Source organism: Phymastichus coffea, unplaced genomic scaffold (genome assembly GCF_024137745.1).
Source record: "Phymastichus coffea isolate CEN01 unplaced genomic scaffold, Cenicafe_Pcof_1.1 PCOF00009, whole genome shotgun sequence".
NCBI classification, from domain to species: domain Eukaryota; kingdom Metazoa; phylum Arthropoda; class Insecta; order Hymenoptera; family Eulophidae; genus Phymastichus; species Phymastichus coffea.
The window spans coordinates 8252894-8267285 of NW_026706820.1; the positions used below are offsets into that span (position 1 = coordinate 8252894).

The 14392-nt window shown below is 36.3% G+C and overlaps 1 protein-coding gene across 8 annotated transcripts in view; it reads right to left on the bottom strand.

Moving 5' to 3' along the window:
* LOC131670948 (coiled-coil domain-containing protein 93) overlaps positions 1 to 14392 on the bottom strand; it is a 636062-nt gene that overhangs the window by 145859 nt on the left and 475811 nt on the right. For all 8 annotated transcript variants that reach the window (XM_058947048.1, XM_058947011.1, XM_058946991.1 and 5 more), the window contains 2 exons: positions 10536 to 10852; positions 10336 to 10456 (listed from right to left, as the gene is read on the bottom strand). In XM_058947048.1, the coding sequence (XP_058803031.1) occupies positions 10336 to 10456; positions 10536 to 10852 (438 nt within the window). The remainder of the gene's footprint in view (positions 1 to 10335; positions 10457 to 10535; positions 10853 to 14392) is intronic.

Here is a 14392-nt window from a genome sequence, read left to right on the forward strand (position 1 = left end):
GATACTGATTACACCTTAAGCGGTGACTTTATTAGAGCCTTTTCGGCGAATCTCGACGTGAGAGCTAACACGCTGAAAGCCGAAGGCAGTGAGGACATCATCCCGGTCATTCTCTCGTCAATGCGAACAGAGAAGATGATGCCATTCGCCTCGCTCGGTATCCAGGAGGTTACCGATAGCGAACGCCAAGAATTAGAGCTGCTTGTGCTCACTCTCCTCTCGGAATCGGCCGGTGAGGCGCTAGGCTGCACAGATTGGATTCAACATGACATCGATATCGGTGATGTTCGCCTCATTAAACAAAAATACTACACAGTCTCGCATATAGTTGAGATGGAAATGCACGAGCAAATGCATAAGATACTTCGCATGGGAGTAATCCGCAGGTCCACTAGCGAATGGTCGAGTCCAATTGTGATAACTCGAAAATCAGACGGCTCTTAATTTTAGCTTAATTTTAAGTTATAAAGAGCTGCTTTTAAAGCAATAAATTCATTTATAAATCTAATTTTAATTTTGCGAAGCAGTTCAAATAGCCAAAGGACAGCTCGCTCTGTACTTCGTATTGCACTAGCGTAGTAATAACTATTTTTATATTTTTTTCCTCTTCATGTATACGATGAGCACCAGTGTATCAACTAAGAATTAAAGTTTCTACGAGCTGTTCCTCCAAATTTTATTGCCTTTAAGCCAACAATAACTAGTATAAACCTGCAGAAAATCATCAACAAAAGAATTCACTTCATTGCTGTACGCAGCACATCTTGATGAAGAAATCCCCGCTAAATTAATAACTAAAAATAAAAATTATTTATTTTACGCAAGAAAAATATATATCTATATCTCTAATTAATAATAATTGTAACATGCGATATATTGCGTCCAAATTAAAATATTTATATGCCTGTATTGGATAGGCCACGCCCACTTATGGATAGCAATAGGCTAACTAGAAAGAGATAGCTCAATGAATAGATAAGGACAGCGCATCATACTCACTGTACCTAAACGAAATAATAGATAGAGTCAGGCCGCCAGAGTAGAGGGACGAAAGAAAGAGATAGCGTACCGTGCCGAATTCAAATAAAATTGATACTGCTTGATTACAGCTGTTCACGGCTAAGAGGGAATAGAAGGAGGAGGAGGAAAAGCCGGAGTTTGCCGACAGCTATTGTAGAATGTAGATCACGATCACCTTGTTTAATTCCTGCCTCACTTTGTATTAATCACTTTAAATTTAGAACCGTGTAGAGCAAAGTAAGTATAATCAAATATTCAAATTCGATAATAAGTTATCGGAGTAGTCTACGACCCAAAACAAAATGACTAACCTACGCAGAGATTGATTTTCGAGGACTTGACTATTTGCATATTTTGATCCCATAGAGTAGATACATTGCCGAAGCGTAGCTGACATTTTAACCTCCACCACACCAATCTAAACTTGAGTTGTCTTAGTCAAAATTATTAACCGTGGATTGATTTTCTTCCGGAGTGGCACTCCTCCGATATTTAAATTTTTCTAAAATCTAATAATTAGTAGTATCTAGCGCCCATAATTCGGCAGGTTGTATCGAAGTCGGTTTTTCCCCTATATGAGCATCAAGGTGGATTCTCTGGTGCAGTAATGGACTCTATCAAAAATATTTATGAAGATTCGATATTTAATGATCTATTGGAAAAATTCTTGGGAAGCGTCACCCAGAACAGTATAGAGAGTTTGAGTAACTGTATTTTGAAAATTGATCCAAAGACTTCATATATATTAGCCTGGCTATTTGAAAAATTGGTGTGAATATAGCTGTAGTCATGTTCAATAATGAAAGAATGGAATTTCTCAAAATTATGAAAGAGTATGATATCTACCTTGGTACAGCTGCATTGGACTGGGTGAAAACTGAAAACTAGCAACGACCAGAGACTACTTTTTGTAGAGAGAAGAGCACGAGAAAGTACCAAGAAGGCTTGCCAAGCTCTGAATAGTTTGCGACTAGAAGTGAAAGAAGACTATCATGCTGCTGGAGCCTACTAGTGTGAGTACACTAGTAAAGAAACATCACTTATACAATGTACAACTTCCTCAAACAATTTGTTTCAAAAAAACAAAACTTCTCTCACAAAACTTCCTCTCGCTTCACATACACACTTCTATACATTCAATAAAATGGGCGTTTCTGCAAAGATTAAACAATTTTAATTGCTGGAATATATCAATAATTAATTTCATTAATAGCCATGTGCAGCCATGTGTTTACTTTTAGACAATAGACGAGCACGTTATGTAGGATAGTAGCAGACTATACACTACTATATAGTCATATGTAAGTCAATTAGAAATCAGACGGGTCAATCAATCAGATATTCAGTGCTGTTGTTATAATTGGTGACAGATAAGTGTTTTTAATCATGATTGAGTTTCAATATTTTTATCAAGTGATAAACAGATCAATTGTTTTTTACAGGAGTATATCTTTATCCGTGAGTCTTTGGAAAATTTCGTGTGATGTAAATCGTTTTAGTCATTTTTGAAGTCAATATGATATCAAAGTTATGTCTTTTTGTAAGATTTAGATCCAGTGATCCAACAGCTAATTATGTAAATGAAAACTTGAAATTGAAATATAGCCACTAGTGATTTTCAAGAAAGTTGGGATTCTTACCGCAAGGTTTTGAGCATAGTTTTGAATGGATCAACTTGAAAATTGATACAGATACTCTTTAACATATTTAAATCTGTTTTTAAATTAAGTGAGTAGAAGTTACAATAAAAATCTATTAAAAAAAACTCAAAATCATGAAAAACAAGTTATACACTCGGCAACAAAATTATCGCAACAAAGATTTTTCATCGAAAAATTGCCATTTTTCAAATGCTTGTAACTCGGTCAATTTTTATCGTATTGAGATCATTTTTTTTTGTTTTTTAGAAAATTATGTGTACTTTGAGAAACAAATGATATCCACCGTCTGCAAGATAATGTCACATTGCTATGTCTTAATCAGGCATACCAACTTTTTTTTCTTAAAAAATTCAATAGTTTGCACGTATGCCTGGATTACCAAAATTTTTTTTCGAAAAACTACAGATTTCCTTTCAAAGTGCACTTTTCAACGAGTATTTTAAATCAAAATTCGACACTCCACGATTTTTTTCGACCGAGTTATGCCATTTTAAAGATATTCCAATGTTTTAGTCAACCTTACCGACAAATCAATTAAAAAAAATAAAATAACAGTTTAAGGTGGCATACTGGCCAAGAGTTAAGGCAAAAAATCATTCAACATTAATTTTACTATACAGCGTCCACAACAATTAACCATTACCGTAGTAATCGAAATGCCTCGGCTTACTGAAATCGAATCTGCTCAAATTGTTGCCCTGCTAGAAGCGGGATTGAATCAAAGCGAAATATCCAGAAGAATGGGGATTCATCGTTCAACGGTGTCACGCGTTCTTAGTCGGTATGAAGAAACAGGTTCTTATCGCCGGAGACCTGGTCAAGGTCGACATAGGATTACTACAAATCGAGAGGATCGCAACATTGTTAATGAAGCTCTGCGCAATCCAAGGCAGGTTGCGCGACAAATTGCAAATAATGCTTTACCAGGCAGACGAATTAGCGCTCAGACGATAAGGAGACGCCTTCATGACAGAGGTTTGAGATCACGAATTCGTGCTAGAGTGCCTAATTTAGCAGCAGTCCACCGACGAGCTCGTCGGAATTACGCCCGAAATTATCGATATTGGACACCAAGAGAGTGGAGACATGTATTTTTTACAGATGAATCTCGGTTTTGTCTGTACGGAAATGATGCTAGGATTCGAATTTGGCGTCGTCGACGACAACGTTTTGCACCAAATCACGTTGATCCAACTCGTGCGTTTGGTGGAGGATCCATTATGGTTTGGGGTGGAATATCAATGAACCATCGATCAGATTTAGTGATTATCTCAACCCCTGGACTAACAGCGGGACGTTACATAAACGAAGTTTTACGTCCTCACGTAATTCCAATGCAGGATAATGCACGCCCTCATACTGCAAGGATAACTCGTACTTACTTAGCAGAGAACAACGTAGAGGTATTGCCTCATCCTGCTTGTAGCCCAGATCTCAATCCTATATAACATGTGTGGGATACGATGGGTAGGCGATTACGTAACTTACAGAGACCTCCTACTAACCTCCAAGAGCTTGGGAGAATTCTAAATGAAATTTGGCACGAGATACCTCAGGATTCAATTAAACCATGCATTAATATGCAAGAACGTTTAAGAGAGGTAATTCGTCAGCGAGGTGGCAATACACGATACTAAAGGCTTTAAGCGCATAGGGTTTGGAGTCAAAAAATACTGCGGAAGTGATGAGCCGCGGGATCCCTAATGTTAAAAACGGTTTACACAATCGGCCCTTTTCAGGGCCACAATGATGCGTAAGTCCGACCAACAACCTCCTCGCGGTACGCATCGGGTAATGCTGATGTTGGTGGTATTTGGCTGAAACATTGGAATATCTTTAAAATGGCATAACTCGGTCAAAAAAAACCGTGGAGTGTCGAATTTTGATTTAAAATACTCGTTGAAAAGTGCACTTTGAAAGGAAATCTGTAGTTTTTCGAAAAAAAATTTTGGTAATCCAGGCATACGTGCAAACTATTGAATTTTTTAAGAAAAAAAAGTTGGTATGCCTGATTAAGACATAGCAATGTGACATTATCTTGCAGACGGTGGATATCATTTGTTTCTCAAAGTACACATAATTTTCTAAAAAACAAAAAAAAAATGATCTCAATACGATAAAAATTGACCGAGTTACAAGCATTTGAAAAATGGCAATTTTTCGATGAAAAATCTTTGTTGCGATAATTTTGTTGCCGAGTGTATTGTGAATATTTTAAAGTGCATGATTATTTTTTTAGAAGAGTGTTACACTTAAATATATAACGGTTTATAAATTTCACTACATGAATGATAAAGAAAAAGCTGCATGGAATAGTTTCAAAGAAACTGTAACAAATTTCCTGGGTAATAAAAAAAGTGAAAACTATAAAGAAATAATAGCCGAAATGGTTACAAATTTTGGGGCATTAGGTTGCAATATGAATTTGAAACTTTCGATCAACTTAGGTGCTTACAGTGAAGAACAAGGAGAGAGATTCCATCAAGATATCAAAGAGATGGAAAGACGGTATCAAGGACGATGGAATGTCAATATGATGGCAGATTTCTGTTGGAACTTAAAAAGAGAAACAGAGAAAAGGGGCGCCAAACGCAAAAGAAAACCAATCTTGAGATCGTTTCTTAATAAACGAGTGCGGTATAGCAAAGGAAAATAAATTAGAAAGATGTTTTATGAGAGTATGGATCGAGAAACATGTAAATATATCTTTTACTTTGTTTGGAATGCATTCTCTAAATTTCACATTGATTCGACTTTCAACGAGGGCCAATGGGATCAAACGGACCCCGGAATCAGATTCAGGGACCTCGAAAACATGTAAAGATACCTTGTTCACTTTGAATGTGATGCATTTTATCATTTTGACCTTGACCTGACCTTGACCCTGACCTGACCGGGTTAAACTGACCTCGGATTCGAATTCAGCGACCTCAAAAACATGTAAATATACTGGTATATTTTATTTGCAATGCATTCTCTGAATTTGACCTTCATTTGACCTTGAACGAGAGCCAACCTGGTCAAGCGGACCCCGGAATCAGATTCAGCGACCTCGAAAACGTAAAGGTATCATGGTCTTGTCTTTCGCACAGGCCACTTTTTTTTTCCCGTGGGGCTGTGTTATATAAATGAAATTATAAATGGTACAAATGTAGAATTATCACAATGCGGTTTAATAAAGCAGCGCAAGGTAAGTGAGAGAGAGAGAGAAAGCAAGCAAACCGAGAGAGAGAGAAAGTTCGAGGAGGAACTTACATTTTCCTCGGCCATGCCTTCTTCAAACGATCAAGCGTCGAAATTCATTGATGCAACAGCGACTCGCTATCCTCGGATTAAACCCGTGTTAATTATATTCTCAGCACACCGCATACACACACTCTATCCACTTAGAGGTTGTCGGCAGCCGGCAAGACCAAAATCGCTATCCTTAACAGAAAAGCCACACGAAATTGGCAAGGTCTCAAATGCAGTATATTGTTGAGGGTGAGGAGTGAAAATAAAGGATAAAACTTGATTATGATTTAACACACACAAATTTATTTAATTGAGTAGGAAAATAGATCTCACTAACGCGAGTTAATTCAGACAATCGTCAATTGATGATTATCGTTGGGACTACCCGCATGGAGAAGTTACAAGCTACAGATCAAAATATAAGTTGGAGCAAAAGGTGAACGATTCGAGGAGCTAGTGTTCGCAGACACAACTTGCTTCGACGAATTCTATCGGCGATCTGACCGACGCTTCCGCACGAGTTGAGCTGTCAAAGGATTTTTGTTTTTTTTCTTTTTCCCTTCTCTCTTGCCCTCGGCTGAGGGCCGAGGGCTCACGCCGTGGGCGGGGACTTTTCCGCTTTTCGTTAATGACACGCTTAACTCGCTATACTCTGCATTACTCTACAGTTCGGATTTAGATAGAAGGAGTTTTTAATCCCCAGCGTTTTTTCACGTATAAACCTCGGAATAATCAAGTAATTCTGAACTGAAGTAATCACCTTGCGTTATCATAAGTCTTTTTAGCGCTTATATAGGGCAGCATCAGAACACCACGTATTCCGACCTGTACTGGTCATAAGGGACCATGAGCGACACACACTCATGTGGGGTAGTCTCAAAGACTGCATTCAAGTGTGCTTTGTCAGCCTCAGAATAAAGATTCTGAACTCAAGCGATCATATTGCGTGATCATGAGTTGTGACGCTTATATGGGGCAGCATCGGAACACTACGTGTCCCGACCTATACTGGTCACACGTGACCATGAGCGGTTTATGGCTTATATGAAGGCAGTTGCAAGGACTGCGTTCCACGTTGTAGTGAGCGTGAGGACAAGTAATAGCGGTGTCGTTCGGAAACGTTAAACAGATGGTGATAATCGTTGAAGTTGTTGTTCGTACAAATAAACGTTCCGATAGGATGTTCGTTTTTGAATGTTGCCATCATGACAAGTTGATTAGCTTTTTGTTCAAGAGTTAAAGGCTCGAATCGTGATGGAAGTTTCGCTCGGATGCGGACTGCATGTGTACTCAAATACATCGCTTATTCTATGTGTACATAATTTAATTGCTAAGTGTTGCTCACTTTCCAGAGATGCTTCAATCTATGTATAAATCAAGTCTAATTGTCGCAATTGCTAGTACGTGCCGTCGAGATGCTTGCCGCTTTTGAGGAGGCCAATATAAGTAGCAAAAACAATGTGTATCCGACGTAGACGAGTTCGCGCATTCCAGGCGCTGGGTAATAAACTCTAAGGGGTATCGAGGGCTCGACTCAGTCACGGTCGGCCGTTCGGTCGTAAACGCAAAGGAAAAAAATTGGGTTTTCCCCAGTTTTAGGAAAGCGGAAATATAACGAGTATTTTGGATAATGAAAAGGAGAGTTGTGAGTAAGGCGTTTATGGCAAACAGATGCTCGAATTCATGAAAATAGCAATAAAAATAGAGGACGCGTCGCAATGATAATTTGCACTCCACCCATCCTCAACATTTATAAATGAAATAGATGATATGAAGGTAGAGAGAGACGTAACGGGTTTAGAAATGAACTCATTATAAGTGGATTGAATGTAAAAAAGGAGTAGAATTCCTCCAAAGAAAGTAGTGAAATTCTAATAATTGGTTTTTTTCGAGTCTACGGTAAAGGACATTTGGATGGTTTGGACTCACATCACTACTCCAGCTCTCTGAGAAATAAATTCATATATTTATGTATAAAAATGGTAGTTTATACATTCTACTTTGAAGATAAATACTTGCTATTGTTCAATTTTATATGCTTCAATTTTCTTCATCATTTTTAATTTTTCAGATTTAACATTAGCTGACCCCCTTAAAGTTTACTTAAAAAAAATAAAATTATTACGTCAATGTTTTAAATGTGAAAAAAAAATAATAGTTAATTCAGACTACTTGCCGATATCTATTCTTAAACGTAAAAGAATAAAGGACCCATGTTGAAACATACAGAAAATTGAAAGTAAATTAAATGTACGCTGCCAGTAAGTCTTCTTTATTCATGTGCACAACCCGATATTAAAAAAGAAAGTATTTCATGGACAGATACATACGTGTTGTAACGAGCGGGCTCGTTAAGAGATGAATGAGCGATTTTCGAAAAAGCGCGCCATGCGCAAAAGACCCGCGCAGCGAGAAAGAGAGAGAGAGATAGCTACGACACGCGGGCTCAAGAGAGTACACGTGAGACCGGCAAGCGGATAAGACACGCTCGGAATCCTTTCGTTCATCGGTGTGGGAAAATTGAGTGAGATATCGATCCCGCGGATTGAGAGTTCGAGAAGTGTGAGCACAGTGACCGAGGAAGGAATCCCGCAAAGATCCACGTGTGAGAACGAGCAAATTGAAGACCGCCATCCGAATAGTGAGAGCCGGCTCGTCGCCCACAATCCAAGAGGATCGACTCGCGGGCCTCCCAGCCTCGACAACCCTGGGCGACGGCCCTCGCGGAAACAGGCTCGAGAGAAAAAGCGAAGCTGTCTGCAGCAGCGTTCGCCCGCGTAAGTCTCCTTCGTTGTAACAGTATTGCGTGCGAGAATTCCGGGAAGCAAGCGTACGTAAACAGCGTCGGCTGCGTGCCGTTCGTAATCGTATTTTCCGTCTCTCTCTCACGCGTACGTATAATTAGGCTGTGCGTCGCGAATCTCTCGGTTAATGTGGTATAACGGGATTTTGGCTAACCCGCCGTTACAATCGAGAGGATGGATTAGTTGACAGCTCGGCTTGATAAATAGCTAATGCCACAAGGCTAGTGCACTGGCACATGTGTGGCCAAGCCTTTTAACCAGCCACGATATCAAGTAGCCTCGTGGCCCGCGTAGAGCGTCGCAGGTAGCAGTGGCTGAAAAACGCGAAAAGTAGTGACGAGCGCAGAGAATTCGCCAAGGAATGGGAATGAGAGTCGGGCTCAAAGTCAAAGAAACGCAGAGAATAAGAAGGATAAGAATAATTTATATAGAGCATCAAAGAGAAAGCGTATAGAGTAGTAAATCGGTAAAGAGAGAGAGAAGCGAGCAAGCAAGCGAGAGAGAGCTAAACGAGTCGGTACTTACAATGATGCAACAATGGTCAGGCCCTCCGTGCAATAAACGCTCGCTCTCTGAACGACGTTCCCGGGCGCCGGTTGCAGTGGTGACGAAGTGTGGGGCTACCTAGCGTTATGTCCTCGCACACACACACAGTCTTGTCAAAATGCCGCACCACTGCACGCACTCGCGAATAAGTTAAGGCAACGCCAGATCGAAAGTCCGAATACGCAAGAAAAAGACGAAGGATCGCTGAACAACGGCAACGGCCGAAGCAAATAAGCCAAAAAAAAAACCTATTCAGCGCACGCTCAAAACACGTGTCGCCCGCGTTACGTCCGCCAGTCAATTCCCCTGGGAGGCGTCCCCACTCTTTCGTCACGCTTTTCAGCAGCGTGACCACACACATACACGCATACACGCGAACGCGACTCTCTCTGCCTATAGGCTCGTTAGTAGACATAGCGCGCTCTCTCTCTTACCTTATACTTCGGCGTTGTCGGCTGCTGCAGGCTGCTGTATAATATAATATGAATCTGAATATAGTATAAGTATAAGAATTATGTATATGCATGTGTGGGAAGAGAGAGACATAACGAATGAATTAAATTCGTTATAGTGGAATGTGCGCTAATGTGAAAATAAGTGATGAATAAATTTGCTGGAAATATACTAAGCAAGTCGGCGAATTCATTCGATAGCCCCGAATTTTCTCTACATCCCCTTCTCCTTCGCAACGTTTTCTAAGAACCTTCGACCATCGCTTTTCTTTGTTGTTCCGTGCTTTCGCGCTTGTTTTCAGGTTGCGCGTCCAGCACAGAGCTAGCCAAAAGAGGAAAACAGCGGTGACATATGAATTTTGCTAACGGACGACGATTTACTTCTGAAGAAATCAACAACCGTTACAGTGTATATTTCTCGAAATAATAAATTAAATTAAATTAAATTTAAAAATTTTAAAGTTCACATTTACATTCCGAATATTATATAAATATTGTTTTGTATTTAAAAACTTGAATATATATATATAAATATATATATATATATTTATTGGAAGAATTTTTTTATTGATTCGACAAATTACTGATTATTTATTTTTATATATGTTCAATACTTACTGATTGTAACTATCTTGTATGGAATTAAGTAAGCATAATTCTTTATTCAAGTAAATCTTGGTATCATCCAAAGTATTATACAGAGTATAATATTGTTTTGTTTCTTTATGCTTAGTAGATACTAATAAAACAATTATATTTTAGGAAGCTGTTGAATGCAAGAATTTTTTGAAATATAAAAGATGATTACTTTTTATTACCTTCATTATATAATTCCATAAAACGTCGCTGATATTGAAACAGTTCAGATCTGCAGGGAACATCATCTAATTGTCTTGTTAAAGTTGCAATCAAGCGATTTTTCCTTGCTAATTGTAATCTTAATTGGTTGATGACTACCTTTTGATTTTCATGTTCCAAAGCGAAATTGTTTTCTTTATACGGTTGTTCTTTTTGCGTATTTTCCGACAATTTTTTAAGCGTAAGTAAATTGATGCGACACCGTTCTCGAAATTTATTTTCTTGATTCTTTAAACCATCATAAATTATTAAAAGTACTTCCATCATTCTTAATAACCTATATCATAAAAATAAAAATTTCTATAAATTGTAAATTATATTTTTAAACATACTATGTAATTAATACGGGAATTTTTAAAAATAATTTAAATTGATTCAACGACTTTTTACTAACTTAATTTATTTTTACTTTTATGCGAACCCTTTTAACTGAGTAATTTTAGCTTTTCATTACGTGCACAATACATTATTTACATTATCATTGTTGCAATGTTAATAATACACAAAGTTGCTATGTCAGTGACACCATAAGATCTATATGGGTAATTCTTGGCTATTTCGATTGATTTGTAACCCTTAGGTTGCAGATTTTTTTTTAATTTGGCACAATTGTTGTACATATAAAAGTGAGATTTTTCCTAAATTTTGAAGATGATACATTAATTATATCAAAAGTTATTAACAATTAAAGAAAAATGATAAAAAATTTTCAAACGGCTATATAGTATTTTAAAAACTAATAAAGATATCTAAGTCGGATTTTTTTGAAAATACTTATAATGCCTTGAACTTTCGAAATAATTACAATAAACAATAAAAATTTTTTTTCGAAAGTTATTAACTTTTTGTTTAAACAATTGCTAATATCTCAAAAAGTATATTTTTTTATTGAAAAATTCTTGCTCCTGCGTGTTCCTGAGAATTTTTGCTATCGAAATCAATCATAAAATTCAAGGGCCCGACATATCGGAAACCGTAGCCCTAATCAAAAGAAGATGCCTCGGTGTACGTCGCAACGGCAGCGGAACGTTCGTGGTCTTACGCCGAGGCGTCTTCTTTTGATTAAGGCTACGCTTAGGTAGCGCCATTTGGACACGTCATTTTTTCAGGACACTTCATATACGATTACTATAGGTTTTTACGGAAAAAGTAATTATAATAAATATTGAACAAAATAATCGAATAAAAAACATAGTATTATATAAAAACAAAACAATAACTTATTGAGTTATTCCTTTTGGCTGGCTTGATATGCTTATAAATTTGAATTCTTTTGATTTGAAAGTTGATGCCGGGCTTCGTTAACCATTTGTCATGTGCTACACGAATATATTCACCAGACTAATATTCACGATACTAGAATGTAAAGATATATTTATTTGTTGCTGTTACTGAACTTGTTAGATATACGTGGATACTATAAAAGTAAGTAATTGTTTATAAGTAAGCGGCGTAAAATAAAAGTAGATAAATATGTAATAGAGGTTAATAATATTTATATTAATTTGAAGGTTAAGGTTAACTATGGACATAGATATAATTGTTATAAGGACTGGTCTTGAGAGCATTTTACATAGAATTAAATTTCAACCCTGTACTGAAGAAAAAGGAAGAAAATTAGTTGAAAGTGAACACGTACGTCAAGTTGAGGAATATAGAAGGTATGGCCATAGTTATTTTATCAAATGTATTGTTTTAAGACCAACATCCGTTACTCTTGAGCCGTATAAAGTTCAGTTGCGTGTAAATTCAATATCAGCGAAAATACGAGTATAGTGTATATATATATGTCATGATTCTTAATTAAAAATGACATTAATATTATAATGTTCCAGATAAATGACTTACGTATAATATTAAAAGCATCATGTACCTACGTGTACAATCAAAGTGGTAAATGTAAGCACATAGCTGCTTTGATATATTATATTAATCATGAGGAGAGTTTGACGAAAACTAGTCATGAGCAGCAATGGGGTAAACCTAATGATCGGCAATTAGTCCAAGAGAAATATTCCAAAGAAAAATATTTTTCTGATATGTTTTCGCGGAAATGTGATAAAGAAATAAATTATCAACATGTAGATGTGAAGAAAATTGAAAGTGATATTTGTAATTTAAGTAGTAATTCAGCATTGAAATTTAGTGTAGTAGAAGCCCAGAAAGATGAAAAAGAATGTGAAAAACAGAATTTGATGCAGAATTTGAAAAAATGAAGTTCAAGAAAATTTATTGAAGGAAGATTTCAAGGAGTGTGTCAATAATTTTCAAATTTTCCAAGAAGAATATCCATGTTACAGCAAGCAGTATAAGCTACCTTCAGATTTATTCAAATTTTATTGTGAAAAAATTGTTGTAAATAATAATAAAGCAATAGAATTATGCTGTTAGATCTTAAACAATCGCAATGCAACGAATGGTATTCAATAAGAAAAGAAAAGAAATCTCAGCAAGTAAAGATGCTCATAGTATTAAAGTTCACAAAACCAAAACTATTGTTAAGCTCATAGCAGATATGGTAGATCTAAAATCAATTGAAAAAGCTGCTATGAAATACGGTATTAGACATGAAAAGTATGCTGGAGAACTGTACCAACAATTAAATAATTGTGATGTAAAACAAGTAAGTGTTCTTATCAATCTAAAACAGCCATGGCCTTGCGCTAGTATTGATGGTGTTGTAATAGACGATGGGTGTATAATAAAAATAGTTGAGTTTAAATGCCCTATCACTTGTGAAAAAGTACCAGTGATTATGTAAAAAATAGCAAGTGTAATATTCCTTATCTTACATTTGAAAATAATGAGATTGTTTTAAACCGTAATAACATATACTACACACAAATGCAAATGCAAATGTACGTCAGTGGTATGAGTGTATGTGATTTATTTATTTATTCAAAAGTACCAAATGGTACCAGTACGGTACAAGTATTTCGTAGAGAATCATTTATAGAAAAAGATATTTTACATTGTGAAGAATTTTATTTCAAACATTATTTGCCTGTAATGTACACCACAGTCTCTTCGATACGAATAAAAAGAGTTATAGAAGAAAAGTTAGAAAGATGTTTAGTGAAAAAGATATTTCAAATATTTTGTCTTAAAAATGTTTTATTATGAAAGACTTAAAAATTTACAATTACTATTAATTGTTAGAAATAATTAAAAAGATTATTTTTTATGTACAATTTATGATATAAAAGACTGTTTGTATAAAAATATACGTCAGATAAAAAAATTATTGAATTTTCCTTGAAAAGATTATTTTCCTCATTTATGGACCTTCTTCATCATGCTTATCAGAAATAATTAAAGGTTGTAGATTTATCAGCACGCAAGTCACATGAACAATGTTATCGATGACTGGAAATAATTCAGTTGGAATCTTATTCAGAATTTGATAAATTCGTAACCTCTGTATGACTCGTTCAACATGGATACATACTCTAGCAATACTGTACGTCTCTTCAGTTTCTGATTCAGTAAATGCTTCTTTTTGTTCTAAGAAAGGTGGCATGACAAGTAGAACTCGTTTACCACTTTTATCTATAGACGCACTGAAATGTGGAAAAACCTTTATCTGCAAGTACAACATCGCCATCTTCTAGTAGATCAATTAATCCTGATTCAATTGTCAGTTGCGAGTCACTTTTCCTTCCACCTGCCACTTTTGATTTTAAACAAATTAATACAGCAGAATTAATTCCTAAAAATAATTTTGCTGTGAAGCCTTTTTTATAATTGGAGTAACAAAACACTCGATTTTCAACTGATGATAGTATAGCTATCTTGAATTCAGTGCAGTTTATAATCA